The sequence below is a fragment of the Letharia columbiana genome (genome assembly GCF_014066305.1).
Source record: "Letharia columbiana isolate WasteWater2 chromosome Unknown Sc0000043_s0, whole genome shotgun sequence".
Classification (NCBI taxonomy): domain Eukaryota; kingdom Fungi; phylum Ascomycota; class Lecanoromycetes; order Lecanorales; family Parmeliaceae; genus Letharia; species Letharia columbiana.
The window spans coordinates 18,853-35,413 of NW_023501087.1; the positions used below are offsets into that span (position 1 = coordinate 18,853).

General features: G+C 48.2%; 5 protein-coding genes across 5 annotated transcripts; 3 read left to right on the plus strand and 2 right to left on the minus strand.

Moving 5' to 3' along the window:
* Positions 1 to 2,948: 2,948 nt before the first annotated feature.
* Positions 2,949 to 3,875, minus strand: HO173_009741 (uncharacterized protein; the record flags this gene model as incomplete). The annotated part of the gene is made up of 1 exon (XM_037311629.1): positions 2,949 to 3,875. One exon carries the CDS (start codon positions 3,873 to 3,875, stop codon positions 2,949 to 2,951), a length of 927 nt encoding a protein of 308 aa, XP_037161335.1.
* A 235-nt stretch (positions 3,876 to 4,110) lies between these two features.
* Positions 4,111 to 6,366, plus strand: HO173_009742 (uncharacterized protein; the record flags this gene model as incomplete). Its single annotated transcript, XM_037311630.1, has 3 exons — positions 4,111 to 4,346; positions 4,493 to 5,102; positions 5,464 to 6,366. 3 exons carry the CDS (start codon positions 4,111 to 4,113, stop codon positions 6,364 to 6,366), a joined length of 1,749 nt encoding a protein of 582 aa, XP_037161336.1.
* Positions 6,367 to 8,668: 2,302 nt separating this feature from the next.
* On the plus strand, positions 8,669 to 9,385 carry HO173_009743 (uncharacterized protein; the record flags this gene model as incomplete). The annotated part of the gene is made up of 5 exons (XM_037311631.1): positions 8,669 to 8,728; positions 8,784 to 8,808; positions 8,891 to 9,175; positions 9,231 to 9,267; positions 9,316 to 9,385. 5 exons carry the CDS (start codon positions 8,669 to 8,671, stop codon positions 9,383 to 9,385), a joined length of 477 nt encoding a protein of 158 aa, XP_037161337.1.
* Positions 9,386 to 10,257: 872 nt separating this feature from the next.
* HO173_009744 (uncharacterized protein) lies at positions 10,258 to 14,434 on the plus strand (the record flags this gene model as incomplete). The annotated part of the gene is made up of 3 exons (XM_037311632.1): positions 10,258 to 10,718; positions 10,770 to 11,433; positions 11,480 to 14,434. The coding sequence occupies 3 exons, from the start codon at positions 10,258 to 10,260 to the stop codon at positions 14,432 to 14,434; spliced, it is 4,080 nt and encodes a 1,359-aa protein (XP_037161338.1).
* Positions 14,435 to 15,177: 743 nt separating this feature from the next.
* On the minus strand, positions 15,178 to 16,560 carry HO173_009745 (uncharacterized protein; the record flags this gene model as incomplete). Its single annotated transcript, XM_037311633.1, has 2 exons — positions 15,178 to 16,416; positions 16,474 to 16,560. The coding sequence occupies 2 exons, from the start codon at positions 16,558 to 16,560 to the stop codon at positions 15,178 to 15,180; spliced, it is 1,326 nt and encodes a 441-aa protein (XP_037161339.1).
* Between the last annotated feature and the right edge of the window lies 1 nt (position 16,561).

Below are 16,561 nucleotides of genomic sequence, written 5' to 3' on the forward strand. Positions count from 1 at the left end.
AACGCGTCTGGTATAGCTATTATAACTATTATATTTAAATATTTATTTAACTTATTAATAGTAGGCTAAACTTTATTATTTTTACAACGTTAGAAAGCGCACACTGAGCTCTATAATTTACGAAATTATAAAGAAATAGCATTCGTAGAGACTAGTTATTTTAGAGTGTAAAACTTCTATATATAAATTTTTAATAAGAGAGCTCGAGAGGGCTAGCGGGCTAACTTAGATAGTCTAGTTAAAAGACGTAATAATCTCGAATTTATAATTAACTATATATATAAATTCAAGGTTTTCTAGTTTAGCTCTACCTTATTCTATTATATATATTAATTAATATTTCTTTAAAGCTTCTAAATTACTACTATATTAATATTATAGATCTTTTTATTATCGAAGAGTTCTACTATAACTATTTTAGATTTTCTTATATTATATTATAGTATTAATAACTAACTAAGATATACTATTATTTCTCGATATTATTATTAATATTACTTACTCGCTTCGTCTAGTCTATAGAGTCTATATCTTCTTTCTAAGTATTCTTCTTTTCTTAATCGTTAATAGATCGTCATCGAATATATCTCTTTTTATTCTTATTAACGAGAATCGTAATTCTCTTATTACTACTCTTTTAACTTAGAGACTATCTAGCGTCCTCGAAGTTATTAATTTCCCTTATCGCTATATTATTCTTATATCGTTTAACTTCGTCTACTACTTTAAAGAGCGATTTATTTCTAGATAAGACCCTTATTAATAATATAGAAGTATATCTTCTTTTACTCGACTAGAGATTTAATATAATAGTTCTTTCGAGATTTAATCCTCTAATTCCTTTTCTATTAATTATTCTATCTCTATCTACTAGCCTATCGCGCGTAAATATTAACCTTAAAAAAAATTCCTTATTTCGCCTACGATTAAACGTATTCTAAAAGTAATTACTTAATTAATCGCTTATTTAATAGCTAGTCGATATCTTCTTCGTTATTATAAATCGTAAAGAAGTTTATTATCTCGCTATTCTTATTCTCGCTATCTCCCTCTTCTTTACTATATATATCTTATTTTAAGCCTTATATAATCCCTCGTAAACTGGGTATTTACGAGTATCGGCCTATATAATCTTTATAATAATACTTCTCTAAGTATTTTCTATATACTAAGTAATTCTTTTTAGAATATATAATCGATAGATAATCGTATTTCTAATATACGAAGTATTACTTCAATCTATACTACTTATTATAGACGTAATAGCTATATAATTTCTAAACCAATAACTAGATCTTCTTCTAGTACTTTATTTTCTTTCTCTAGAGATATTAATTCGATAATTAATAAACTCTTATTATAACTCTCTTTATTCGCGCCGAACTAGTCTAGCTATATTATATCGAGGCTTAGCGTATTAACGTTCTTATTCTAAATTCTTTTAATTATTATAGTTATATCTTTAATATCGAATATATTAATCCTTACTTTATAGAGTAAAAGACTATATATTTTAATAATTACTCTCGCGCTATTATTTATCTTTAAAGTCTAATCCTTACTTTTTCTTAATTTATTCGCCTTCTTCTTATTTATAATTATAATATATATATCGCTACTCGCTAGCCTTCTAGTCGTTCTAATAGATTTTCTTATAATATTTATATTCTTTATATATTTATTAATTATCGTAATTATCTCACTCGATATCTTTCTCTTTAATACTTTACTTATTATCTCATCTTATAACTTTATAATAATCTCATTTAACTTATTATATAATACTTAATCTTATTTTAATATTACTAATAATATAATAGAAATTTCTTTAATAGTAGAGAAGAATATCGAGAATTAGCTTAGTACGCTAGCGTAGCTAGCTATCGATATATTACTTCTTAAACTAGCTATCTAATACTTAATATATATAATCTTTTTCTTTATATTACTATCTCGATTACTTAAATTAATAACTAGTTTATATACTTCGTCTAAGACTATCTAGATTTTAAATTTATTATTTATTCTTTTTATAAATATTACCGCCTTAAGAATAATAACTACTTCGTTTATTAATAATTTCTAGCCTTTATTTATTATTTTTAATATAATATTTATCGATAACTTTAATATAAATGCGTACTCCTTAAAATCGTAGCTATTATAGTTTTATTAAAGCTAGCTAATCTTATTCGATATAGTTATAAGAGTATAGACGTTCCTTAAAGCTAATTAAAGAGGTATTAATCTTACTAAGTACTTTAAATATATATATCTACTTTCTATAGCTCAATAATATAGCATAAGCGTTATGCGAAAGTTTCTTTTTAATATTCGATCTTGCCCACCAGAGAGTTCTAGATCACCAATACACATTGGAGCTAAACAACTTTGGGTCTAGCCGCTGCTGTCACTGAAGGCGCTTTCGCTTGCGATTATGTTGCCCAAAACATCTGCTCGCCACGTGGTCTGATTCGATGCAACCTCCTCGCAATCTCCAGCCAGTCTCTCAGTATCATTCACCGTTCTTCCTTCTACACTCTTCACCACGGGCAACAACATCAATGAGGCTTTATCCAGAAGATCCTGAGCTGCTCGATAACACCCAATTCCATATCAGGGAAGCATGTTTCCATAACCCTGTCCCGTTCGAGAAGAACGGGCTCGTCTTGCGCCATCTGGCGCTTATGAAGAGCTCAATGGGCTTTGTATGGCCGAGGACGCCAGTTCTATATCTCTAGGGACTGTAGTGGGCAAAAAGGATGACGCCTACCAACGGATGCCCAATTGGAAAGCCTAGGTATCGAAAGAAAGAGTGTGCAGCAGCGTGGACTTGACGAAAGCATCATGTATGAATCCTTTGATGTGGAGGCCTATGTACAAAAGAACGATCAGTCTACGCAATCAATCTTATTGCGTTCCTCTCCCCACAACCACGAGAACACACTTCATCTCTCCTCCAACATCTTCCCTCCCGTCAGTTCCTCACCAATCTTCTTCATCCTCTCCCTGGTAGTAATCTCATTCCCCTCCGCGCTATCCAACGCTGTCTGCCTCCCAGTCTTGTTAGCCTTCCCTAACAACTCCTGCACCGTCTCCGGGAATCCCAGATTCCAAATATTTAGTCCCTCACTACTATCGGTCCTGAATTGGCTATTATCATCGAACGCCCTGTCAACCACCTCGTCCAGCTGCTTGCCTGTTGTAATGAAATCACCAGCATTGACGTAAAGAGTGTGTAAGGCGTTTCTCCGGGCCTCTTCCCGCATGGCTGCCATATCGGCGACATTCTGGCTCATGACCGCGAGACGACCGGGGCGCGTGGGATCAGGAAGCGCGCGGTGTTTTGTTGGCTGTTGAGTTGAGAGGACTGAGGGGTTGGTGAGCCGAACATCTTTGCGTTCAGGGGCGTAAAGACGCTTTTCTCTAATCCTGGTATTTGCGGCACTTATTATACTCCTCCTTCGATCAGATTCCTGTCTCCTCTGATGCAGCTCTGCCAACCCTTCCCGAAGATTTCGCCGCCGTAGCTCCGATTGACGGGCTTTCCAGCTCACGAATTCGTCGTCTGATCTGGTGGTTTTATCTTCAAGGGGTTCGGGGGTGACAGCGGCGAAGTATTCCGGAGAGGCTCTGGGTATCTTCCCCTCTTTTCGCCGATGGAAAATATCTCTGGGAGGAGGAAGGACGCCTTTCATGCGTACGGGGAAGGGTTGTTTTGGTTGGACGAGGCGTGGGACTTCAATGAACTTGGGCGACTCCGGGGGTATTTGAGCACGGGAGGGGGAGGATGTGCTAAAGCCGGGTGATTTGGTGTGGTGGATACATTGCCGTGGTCTGAGGCAGCGTTGTGTACCCACAGCTCGAGGAGGCATGATGGCTTACAATGATGGAGCGTTTATTTGATGCTGTTAACTTTTCGATTTGTCCAAATCAAGATCAGGGCGCGGACGGGGAAATGTTTTGCCTAGCGCATAAAAGGAAAAGTCCGCACTTCGAACTCATTATGATCAATATTACACAACAGCAGCTTTGAATGGCACTAGGGATTAGGCTGGGTACCGCCAACGGCAAGAAGCAACAGCAGTAAGCTGCCCCTAGACGATCAAGATGGGTACCGGCAAAAAAGAGAAGATGAGGAAGGAGAAGCAGGGCAAAGTGGGAGACGGAATGGCAAATGTAAAGGTCAAAGGAGAGAATTTCTACCGGACGGGCAAGCAGGCCAAGACGTTGAACATGTTCAAAGATGGGAAAGCGCAGCGGAATGCCAACGGAAAGGTCACAAAAGCAGCCAGCTTTCAAAGTCGAGACAAACCGAAAGCCCGTGTCGAGCCCAATCGAAAATGGTGGGTCCCCTGTTTGGATTGAAGACTTCTTAATCTTCACCATGATCTAGATTGTAACACATGCTCCAAGATCATTTTGCTCTTTGAACTTATTTCGTCGACTCAAACCTCATCTCAAAGAAGCGGCGCTGACTCCGAAAACATAGGTTTAACGCCACACGGGTCATTTCTCAGGACGCCCTCAACAATTTTCGGGATGCAATGCAAGAAAGGGCTTCGGATCCATATCAGATTCTCCTCAAATCCAATAAGCTACCAATGAGTTTGATAAGAGATGGCAAGGGCAAGAACGGGCTGAAGCAGCACCAAGCCAAGATCGAGGTGGAGTCAGCGCCTTTCGGTGATACTTTTGGGCCAAAGGCACAGCGGAAAAGGGTCAAGCTAGGAGTCGGGTCCTTGGAAGATCTTGCGGGAGAGTCGACAAAAATGCATGTGACGTACCTGGAACGCCTGGAGCAAGCCAAGCTGCTGAGTGGGACATCTGGCTCGGAAGAGCAGGCTGGTGAGGCCGCACCAGAAGACGCAGTCCTTTCCACAGCGAAGGAGCCCATATTCTCGAAGGGTCAAAGTAAAAGAATATGGAACGAGCTATACAAGGTCATTGACTCTTCGGACGTTGTTATCCATGTCCTAGATGCACGGGATCCTTCGGGCACGAGGTGTCGGAGTGTGGAGAAGTATATTCGCGAAGAAGCACCTCATAAGCACTTGATTTTCGTTCTAAATAAATGCGATCTGGTCCCAACAGGTGTTGCCGTAAGTAGTTGCATTCCCTCTGTCGTTGCCAAAGAATTATCACTCTTCCCCTTGCGGCGCACCACCTTTCCAATCGTCAAGTCAAGAGGCTTTCCTGCACTTTGTGCATTATCACCATGGACTGTTACTCTGTTACGCGTTGGATATATCAACCCCCTTTCCGCCGCGTCTGACCTTTGGGTCTTGCGTAGACTGCTCGCCGTCTTGGGGAGCTGGTCAACAGGATCGGGGAATGTTGCGTTTGAGTTGAAGACCTCCGCTGCTACACAATGGTGGACAAATGGAGGTTTTCTTAGTAATGCTTCATACATACATTCAAGAAAGGATGTTATGCAACGTATTTAGCTAACCGTCCTCTTAGGCTTCATGGGTGCGCGCACTATCCAAAGATTACCCAACTCTCGCCTTCCATGCGTCGATAACCAACAGCTTCGGCAAAGGAAGTCTAATTCAACTCCTTCGGCAATTCTCGTCCCTCCACTCCAATCGCAAACAAATTTCCGTCGGATTCATAGGTTACCCCAATACCGGTAAATCTTCGATCATTAATACCCTTAGGAAAAAGAAAGTCTGCACGGTAGCTCCGATCCCCGGAGAGACCAAAGTTTGGCAATATATCACATTGATGAAAAGGATTTACCTCATAGACTGTCCAGGCGTTGTCCCACCAAGTAACAACGATTCTCCCGAAGACATCCTCCTCAGGGGAGTGGTACGGGTGGAGAACGTCGAGAACCCCGAACAGTACATCGCCGCCCTCCTCAAAAAAACAAAACCGCAGCACATCCAGCGTACATATGACATTGGAGGGTTTGAGACAGCCACAGAATTCTTAGAGCTGCTGGCCAGGAAGGGCGGGAGGTTACTAAAGGGTGGAGAGGCAGACGTTGATGGAGCTGCGAAAATGGTTTTGAATGATTTTGTGAGAGGGAAGATACCCTGGTTCACGCCTCCGCCACTGGTAGAGGGGCAGGAAGGGGGAAAAGGCGTCGAAGGTCGGAAAGGGGTGTTAGGCGAGATGGGCAAAGTCAGCATGGCGCGGGAAGACGACGCTGCCACTGAAGGTGCGGATGTCGAGATGGAAGGGGTGGATGAGGATGGAGATGAGGACGAAGAAGAATTCGAAGGCTTCGACGAGCAAGAAGATGAGGAGATGGACTCCTCGGAAGAAGAGTCATCATCAGCAGACGAGCAGGACATCGAGCAGAATATTGCTGGACAGATTCCCACGACAGCCGGCGGAGTAGCACTCGAAGCTGGCTGATGCGCCCAGATCTTCTAGATCAATCGAATAATTTGCGTTGATACCTCATCTCCGTCGCTTCAGCCCTTTTAGGTCTGCAACACGATACACTAATATGCAGCTATGCTGCTTACTGCCTCCGATATGTAATATGCCTACTGACCAATGGTAATGCGTACTTCAAATACTCGCATCAGTCCGTACATTGCCGGATACTAACGCGCAGATCCTTCCGCTGCAGGGCGCCTCGACATCCGCATCCGAGCGACGTTTTGAAGAGATCTTCTCCCGTCGCAAAGGCTACCTGTCGCTATTGATACACGATACCCCTTTTTGGAACCCTGTGCCTGTTTCTGCCACCGTAGCTGCGGTGCTGTGAGCAAGCGAGCCCTGGCAGTCCACTTCTCCCCACAACATCTTCGTGCAACCGTCTTTCATGGCTAGAGGGTCTGCTCCGGTGCCGTTGCCGTTGTCATTGATTTAATTGGGCCACTTCTTCGTCGAGGGTGTCTCGGAATCTTCTATTTTCATCATTTCGCTGGGTTTTCAAGACAATTGACAACGTACAATATACAAAGCCCGCCGCATCGGCCGGATCTGTATTCGCCCAACCCCAACGCCAATGAATTATGTTGGACACTCATTTTCGGCCAGACTAGTGGTGATACCAGCCCTTGCAAAAGCCTTAAAGAATTGTAAGTTCCCGCTGAGATCTGTGTATTCTGCTGCGTCTGGCGAAAAGTCTAAAGGGTTCAAAAACACAAGTCCTCAAAATCCGAGCCTACCACTAATCTGCCTTTCTGCCGTGAGAAAGAGCCATTGACTGACAGGCCACCACATATCATCACGTGCCAATGCTTAAGCTTGACTCCTACCCTCCAATGGAATCACGGTGCCAAATTTGAGGTAAGGTGAACCATTAAAATCACCCCGTCATTGATTCCATGACCCTGTTGCCCCGTCTCACCACACAACGCGCTTCTTCAGGGCTCATAGAGCTATATTTCTCACGTCCCCTGAACTACTCGTCTGAGGCTGTCTTGAAAATTCAATTCGCAACAGAGGACGTCTGTTCACAGTCGCCGTGCCTTCCTGCGTGGATCCGCCGTCAGACACAGCGGTTCGATTGGATATGAAGATTCAATCCGGTATACCGCGAGGACTGTTTCCATGCTAAGCCCTGACTCGAGAACGTATAATGCCTTGGCAGATGTTCCAAGGTCTTAGGTAGGGGGGTGTGTGTGTTTTTCATTGTGAGTTGATTGTATCATGTCACAGCATGACTCCGACGCCAATCATGCGAGAACCGAATTCATGCGCGTCGCTTGCATATATCAATTTTGGAATAGCTGGCATGGGACACTGCCTTGCAACAATTTACTTCAGTTGGCTTCTGTCGTTCGAGCCATTCGATGACATATGCAGTCTCGCTCTCAATCCGACCCCAAAAGTATCGAGGGGTCAGTGGGGCGGTATCCAAGCCCGCAGCGTCCGAACATTGAATAGCCGACTTCACAAAATCGTGAGCCACGGTCATATAGTAATGAACCAGCATGGACTCTGGATAAGTCTTCGGAAAGTACGGCGACACTAGCTCCTCGATATCCATTTGAAGGGCGATCATTTTTCCATATTTGTAGACGAGATAAGAATGCACACTGAAAATCAGGTCTCTGAAAACCTTGGGATTCTCGAACAATGGCTCGTGAAATCTGACTGGAGAACGGCACAAGTGGATGAGCCAGGTAAGTTGGTTCGGACATTCAAACTGTCCAGTCATAGAATGACACCTTCTTGAGGCAATTGACACAGCCTTCTTGTCAATAAATGTCAGATAGCTGGCAACCTCAAGGAACAGCTCGAGTGGCAAACATTCAAGCATGTTATTTATGATGTGATTCGAGGAGTAGATCTGACCTTGAGCGTTCAGCAGACGAAGATAAGTCCCCTTCGAAGCAAGGGTCGATGCGTCCAAATGCTTTGGCTGGCCGGCAAAGATCTGTTATATACCTTGCTTCAAATTGTAGTAAACAGCGATGAGCAGCTCCGGTGAAGGTTTTTTTAAACATAAAAACCGCCTGAGAGGAGAATATAAGATTACATACCAGAGATAGTCCCAGCCTGTGAAGTAGGCCTTGACGCAGGTAGACTTGGCGCTTAGCGCTTGATGCGCCTAAACTCGAGTTCCTCCAAGTAATTGAAGAGAACGGGATTTCTTACGGAGAGAATTGATGATCACGCTGTGCAGTATAGACTTCTTCAAAAAACAAAGCACCTCGCCTCCCACCGAATCCCCCAACTACTTCCTTCCACCTCCGCAGATATGTCGTTAGGTCCTACAGGCGCAAGCCTGAACCCCGAGCAGGCCGAAAACTTTGAAGATGTACGCTCGCACCTCTTTGAGGCTGTGATCTCATGCCGTACTGACAAGTGAATAGATGGAGAAACAATTTGCTGTGAAAGGTCCGCCTTTCAAAGCGCCCTTAGACCTCAATCGCCGATTCCCACAATGCACAACCACTGGACTGACGAAGAGGTCATACAGCGGTGCAACACATGACTACATACTGGGCGATACTTGAGAAAATGAGAGGCTCGAAGCTACGGCTTACAAAAATGGATGATGAGATCTACGAACACTTCAAAAATGAATTTCCAGAATTTGACCCAAAAGAAACGATCGACGAGGACAAGATGAAGAGCAAGGAGGGCAAGGAGCGATGGCGGAATTTCATGATGACATATGAAAAGACTGTGGAGGACTACAACTTTGGCACAATGCTGAGATCGAATCCAAAGTTCGAGTATGGCGAGAAGGAGACAATCTTTGGTTTGCTGGCCGTGGTTCCGATTCAACGGGCAGTCGGCTAATAAAAGAATCCCAGCTATGCGAATGCAGTTCTACGCCATCGAGATCGCGAGGTAAGTCTGTAGGGTATCCCGGTCTTGATTTTACCTGACCTGGTGCAGAAATCGTAAGGGTCTGAACGACTGGGTATACGAGCAGGCGCACCCCAACGAAGACAGCAGCAAAACATGATTTCTCAATTTGTCTACCGTTACGATGTTACGAATGAAACATCGATTATAGAGTGTATGATAACATCGATTTTTCGGAGATTTCATGATGTCGAGCGCACATTACTCGACCTCAGAGCCTTTCAACGAGACGTGTCTCCTGTCGGTTCAACAGCCTTCATCCTTTCACAAAATCAAGTCTCCTTGATCATGAACTGTTCCAATCAAAAGGTACATATGTTCTCATCATAATACCGATCTTCTTTGCCCCTCACCTGCTTTCACATCGTCCGGTTTCAGGCCTCACCCTCGCTTCAAGTATGATCGGCAGTGGTGTTACCATCATTTAGACACTCTTCATGAGACCAAGTTGCTGAAATACTACTATCCAATGAGTGGGCGTCGTGTGACACTTGGACCCTTTGGGCATCAGATTCGCCATAGCGGAGATGCTGAGGCTGACCGGAGCTGTACTGCCCATCCTCTCATCATTCGCTTGACTCATTCGCTTGTTTTCTCTTCTTTGATTATCATACTTATCATCATTTCAGTGAAAATCTCCAACATTACTTTCAAATACTGAATCCTTGATTTATGATTGTTTTGAGGAGTGACCAACATTCCGCGCTAAAAGAACAATACTAAGGGTTGATACCAATTTCCCGGGCACAACGCATTGTCAGGTATGCTCGCAGCTATTATCCTATCTTTGCTTTCCTATTATCATCCCTCATCATTGCAATACAACCCGGCAACTTCAGCTGTACGATCCAGAATCCAGAATCATGTATCTTCCTACTCCGAAAAGCTATCAGCCTTCTGTAACAGCATCAGCGGGTAACAAATCTTCTTTCTATACTAATGCGGTATACGAAAGCCTCCGAAGACATTGCGATGCAGATCGATGTCGAGTGTCCCGACGATCTGGAAGCCGACGACGAAGAGAACAACTTCGCAAAGCACGCAAGCTGGCGTTCCCTCTTCAACTTCACTTCGAAATGGGATACTCCACCGCTCCTTCTGGCACTCATCTTTTCGATCGCCGCAGGAATCATCGCACCGGCGCTGGCAGTATTCCTGGGCAAGATCTTTGACCTTTTTACGAACTTTGGGGCGGGTGAGATCAGCGGATCTGATCTGTTGAAGAAAGTATCTGCAAACGCTATCGTTCTAGTTGCACTAGGCACTGCAAGTGGTTTGTTGCATGCGGGCTACTTCACGGTTTGGCTGGTATTTGGTGAGCTCCAGGCGAAGCATGTACGGGAAATGCTCTTCGACAGCATGCTAGAGAAGGACATGGGTTGGTACGATATGCGCACAGATGGCATCGATACTTTGGTATCACGACTTCAGACGTGAGTGCAAATGCATTATATTTTACAGAGGTGAGCTAACATCCAGTACAGACACGTCCGAGACCTCCAGCTGGCTACCTCGCAACCATTGGGCTTTGCAGTGCAGGATGGAGTCACCACACTCGCAGCTCTGGGCCTAGCTTTCTACTACTCTTGGAGTTTGACCCTCGTTACTCTATCTACTGTCCCGGTTCTTGCAGTCGCACTGGCTTGGAACTCAGCGCGGATGCAACCAAGCATTGAGGCGCAGACGAAGGAGCTTACCAAGGCTTCCAAGATTGTCAACAACGCACTTTCAGCCATCGACACAGTCAAGTGTTTCAATGGACAAGACTTTGAAAGGTGGCAGTACAGAGAAGCGGTCAAGAGAGCCGCCAGATACTATCTCTATCAAGTACAAGCCAACGCCCTCCAGATCGGTGGCCTTCGACTCATCACTTTGGGCATGTTTGTTCAAGGCTTTTGGTTTGGAAGCCATCTAGTCCAAACCGGGCAGAAGAACCCAGGCGATATTCTAACAGCGTTTTGGGCATGTCTGATGGCGACACAAGCTTTCGAACAGATCCAACCGGAGGTCATTGTGCTTGAGAAGGGAAGAGCAGCCGGAGCTACCCTTAAGTCCATCTTGGGTCAAATGGAAGTGGGACTCGAGATCGCGAGGATGAGCGGCAGGACCGTTCCCCTTTTCTGCGCCGGAGACATTGAAGTCAGAAACGTATGTGGAAAGCCCCGTCTCTTAAACGCTTGTTAATCAAAATTAGGTTTCTTTCTCTTATCCCTCCCGACCCGACCAGCCCGCCCTGAGCAGCGCCAGCTTCTACTTCCCTGCCGGCGAGACGACTTTCATTGTTGGTAGGAGCGGCTCTGGGAAAAGCACATTGGGGAATCTTCTAATGCATTTCTACAACGTCGAATGTGGAGAGATACTGATAGATGGACACCCAATAAATAATCTCGACATCAATTGGCTACGCAACAATGTCACTCTTGTCCAGCAGCAAAGCGTGCTGTTTAATGAATCAGTCTTCAAAAATATTGCCTTTGGTCACAGAGATCATGGCAGAGTCAGGAAGGAAGAAGTCAAAAGAGCAATCGAAACTGCGTTGCTGCAACATACAATCAGCGATCTGCCACAGGGGCTAGATACTGTGGTAGGGACTGGCGGCAGTGCCGTGAGTGGAGGGCAAAGGCAAAGAGTATCCATTGCAAGGGCACGACTGCGCGACACGCCCATCTTGATTCTCGACGAAGCGACCAGTGCTCTGGACCATATCAGCAAAAGCCTGCTTGTTGAAGGAATCCGCGAATGGCGCCAGGGCAAGACTACGATCGTTATAACACACGACATGTCACAAGTCCAAGATGAAGACTATGCCTATGTACTTGATAGCGGAGTCGTCATTCAAGAAGGCTTCAAGAACACCCTGGAAAAGAGCGACCTCGGACCCTTCCAGCAGCGGGAAAAATCAATCATTAACTTCCCAGCCACGCAAGCGCGGTATCGGGAACTATCGCAAGGACTTCGTTCGAGCTCGTGTCCTGCGCGCGTCGCTCCTCTAACGAGGAAGAAGTCTGAGATTTCAATGGTGACCCAAATCCAACCAAAGAAAGGCCTCGTCTCAGCTATGTTGAAACCACAACCGGAGAACGTGCGACGCCCATTGCAAGCATTCGTACCAGCATCACCCCCAACGAGTACGCGGCAATTGTCTGTGGCTCGTTCGAAGTTCCAACATCATCAACGCGAGATCTCACAGCAGAGCGATATTTCGGGGCCTATCTCTCCCCTATGGGTACATGATGTGAAGGCGGTCGAGATGACCAGGAGGGAATCCGATGTCTTGGATATCAAAGCCTATGCAAAACAACAAGAAAGCGCACTCTACTCTTCAGTGGCTTCACCCAGGGACCCAACTCGCAAGCGAAAGCCGCCCAAGGCGGAAAAGCCACGCCCCATAGCTCCAATGAAGAAGATTTTGATGACTGTTTGGCCTGCGCTGACATGGGAGAAACGCATGGTCTTGGTACTGGGTTTCCTCTGTGCGGGTGTCCACGCAGCAGCAACACCGACATTCTCCTGGGTCTTTTCGAAACTCCTCGCGACATTCTATCTCGCCGACCACAGAGAGCGTTCGCACATGGCACGACAATGGTCGCTGATGGTGCTCGCGATAGCGGTCGTTGACTCTTCGGCGGCGTTCTCGATGCACTTTTTGCTCGAGTACTGCGGTCAGGCCTGGATCGACACCCTACGAATCGAAGCCTTCAAACGCGTTCTCGACCAACCCCGATCATGGTTCGAAAAGGATAGAAACAGTGTTTCCCGGCTCACTGAATGCCTAGACCGCAGTGCCGAAGAGATGAGGAATCTGTTGGGCCGTTTTGCAGGCTATGTATTCGTCGCCGTCACCATGGTGACCATGGCTATCATCTGGAGCCTCGTCCTAAGCTGGAGACTCACCCTGGTGGGCCTTGCATCCGCGCCTTTCATGTACGTCGTCACTCGCACCTTCGAAACCGTCTCCGGCCACTGGGAAAACAGAAGCAATGACGCAGCCACAGCTGCCAACACGGTCGCCACCGAAACATTCAGCAACATCCGCACCGTACGAGCCCTCACCCTCGAAGGCCACTTCCGCAAAAAGTACGCCGAGGCCATCTCCACGGCCCTCAAAGTAGGACTCAAGCGCTCCGCCTACTCCGGCTTCTTCTTCGGACTCTCCGAGTCAGGCATCCTGTTCGTGACCGCCCTGATCTTCTACTACGGCGCCATCCTCGTCTCCACGGGCGCACACACCACCGAGACCATCCTGACGGTCTTCACCATGCTCCTCTTCAGCATGTCCCAGGCCAACAACATCATAGCCTTCGTCCCCCAGATGAACTCCAGCCGGGACACCGCGACCCGTCTCCTCCGCCTCGCGTTCCTCCCCCACAGAAGCTCGCACGAAGGCACGGGCCACATCCGCCTTTCGCACCCCGGACCCATCACCTTCACCGACACCACCTTCGCCTACCCCGCCCGGCCCGACCACCCGGTCCTCTCCTCCCTCAACCTCACCCTCCACCCCGGCACCAGCACCGCCCTCGTCGGCGCCTCCGGCTGCGGCAAATCCACCATCGCCAGCCTCCTCCTGGCCCTCCACCCACCCGACTCCGGCACCCTAACCATCAACCACGTGCCCATCTCGCACCTGCACACCCCGACCCTCCGCACCCTCATCGCCCTCGTCCCGCAGCAGCCCGCCCTCTTCGCCGCCACCGTCGCCGCCAACATCGCCTACGGCCTCCCGGAGTCCTCCCCGCTCGCCTCCCCGCCCTCGATCCGCGCCGCCGCCACCGCCGCCCGCGTCCACGACTTCATCCTCTCCCTCCCGCAGGGCTACGGCACGCCCGTCGGCGCCGGCGGCGCGGGCCTCTCGGGCGGCCAGACGCAGCGCATCGCCCTCGCGCGCGCCCTCGTCGGCCGGCCCGGGCTGCTGGTGCTGGACGAGGCGACGAGCGGGCTGGACGGGGAGACGGCGGCCGAGGTGCGGGAGACGGTGCGGCGGTTGGCGGGGTGCGGGGTGGGCGTGCTGGTGGTGACGCATCAGCGGGCGATGATGGAGGGGTGCGGGGAGGTGGTCGTGTTGAAGGACGGGAGGGTGGCGGAGCGGGGCGGGTTTCGGGAGTTGGTGGGGGGGGGGGGAGTTGACGCGGTTGATGGGGGGAGTTAGGGGGAAGGGGGGGGTGAGTTTTTACGGAAAGTATGGGACTTGGATGGGTTCTGGGATGGATGCGCTTCGGTTTGGAGGGAAGGGATCATCTAAGGTGCATTTAGCAGGGGGTAAATATTGATATCCGGGTAACTTATGGGAATGGGCCATCTGCTGGCATCTGGAAGAGCAATTCAGTCCAACCGAATCCTCTGTCTTGACAAGTAAACCCCTTGCTCTAGCCATAGTTTATATGCATCCTCAGAGCTTCGTCAACGCAAGAGTGCCTCACCGAAAATCTTGCCAATGGCATCATCACATGTTTGCCGACATTCTTCTAGGAGCAGTCTCAGTATCAGTCAATTCATCACCTTCGACACAGCCATCAATGGTGTAGTCATAATCAAATCTTCGTGCAGGAGAACATGTTGATTATTAGAAGCGTTGATCGATTCATGTGGGCTCTAACGATATACCGCAGACTTTGCAAGATTTCATTCCTCGGCCATTCTCCATGCAGCTCCTCTGTCCATCGAATCCGTATCGTAAACGCTCTGCTCTGCTCTGCTCTGCTCTGCTCTGCTCTGCTCTGCTCTGCTCTGCTCTGCTCGAGGCCTCGAGAAGCTCGGATCTGCACCTTCCTTTTCGAAACGCCACCGTTTGTGCTGCAATCATCATAGATCTCCGAGCAAGCAAGCCAAGCCCAACCGATCGCTCCCTCGCTGAATCGCATATACACTTAAAACACCAAAATTCCACCGACATCATCGCTCTTGGTCACTGTGTTCTGCGGGCGTTCCTATTACCGGCGTAGCAGCAGGCGTACTCCCTGTAATCTGAATTGCCGGCAACCTCTCCCCAACCCTCAAGCTCGGCAACCTTGGCACACCCTCCCCCCTCCCGGCCACGGGACTCGTATAAGGCGGCGCGTCCTCATACTCCGGTGGTTCGCCCATCGGTGGGGACGGTTCACTACTTGTCCCTACGCTCGGCGTACGCATGGTCGGATCACTGCCGCTACCGCTTCTATCCTCCGACGAACTCTGGGGCGTCATGTCCGCGAGTTCGCTATCGGTCGTCATGACGGATTCCGCAGAAGCGGCTCGAGCATGGGAGTGGAAGCGGTGGGTAGGGAGGTGGAACAGGGAGCTGCGCCGCGAAGATGAGGCGTTGCGCTGGTCACCGCCCATGCTTGCTGCAGAATCGAGAAGAGGGCGATGGTCTGATTCGACACTATCGGCTCGTAACCTCGAGCCATCATGGCGTGCGAGACCTAGCTCAGCATAGCTAACGGAGCTGACACGGCGGTCGTTGCTAGAAGCACGGGCCTGGTGGTCTGCTATCATTGAGCTGGCGCTGGCAGCTGCGATGGGCAAGCTGGTTGTGCTACTGCCTGCACTCGCAGAACTTCCAGCACGGGCTCGAGCGCGTGCTTCACTTTGGAGACGGAGTTGTTCGAGACGTGCCCAGTCGCCTGCTTCTCTCGCTTCCTGACGTTCTCTTCGACGGTCGTTGCGTTCATTGATTTCCTGTCGCCGCGTTTGTCGGATCTGGTAGAGTGATTCCATGTCCTGCTCTCTTCGCTCTTCTTCCTCTTCTGCTGTTTCTGGAAATTCGACAACAGTGTCCACGCCACCGCGTTCGCCTTCACGAGCTATGAGGCGTTCATGGGGGTGAGGTGTTGGGTGATAGGGAGGAAGCGTCATGATGCTGCGAATGGAAGTGTTACGATTGACGCCATCGTTTGGCGGAATCTCGGCCAGAGAATGCATGGTAGATTCTCTCGTTGATGTATTGGTTGCAACGTATGAAGTCTCTTGATCCTGTATGCTCCTGGCGCCCGACTTCTTCTTGAACGGAAGTAGGCGTCCAGCCTTGTTCGTCCAAGAGCGCCATCTCGGGTCCTTCTTTGGGCTGGTGGAGTAGTTAGGAGGCCGTCGCTTTGCAACATAGACGTAGACTGCTATTAGTATGAAAGTGAGGGCGACTGCGATTGCTATGCCCTGCGCTGCGAGTCAGCCCCCATTTTCAAGGTTGTGCAGATTGCTTGTGGAACATACGATAACAACAGGTTTCGTCGAGCCCGATTGCAGACCCGTTGGCTTGGAAGTATTAGTCGCCCTCGCGGCGAGAGGAGCGACGGGCATG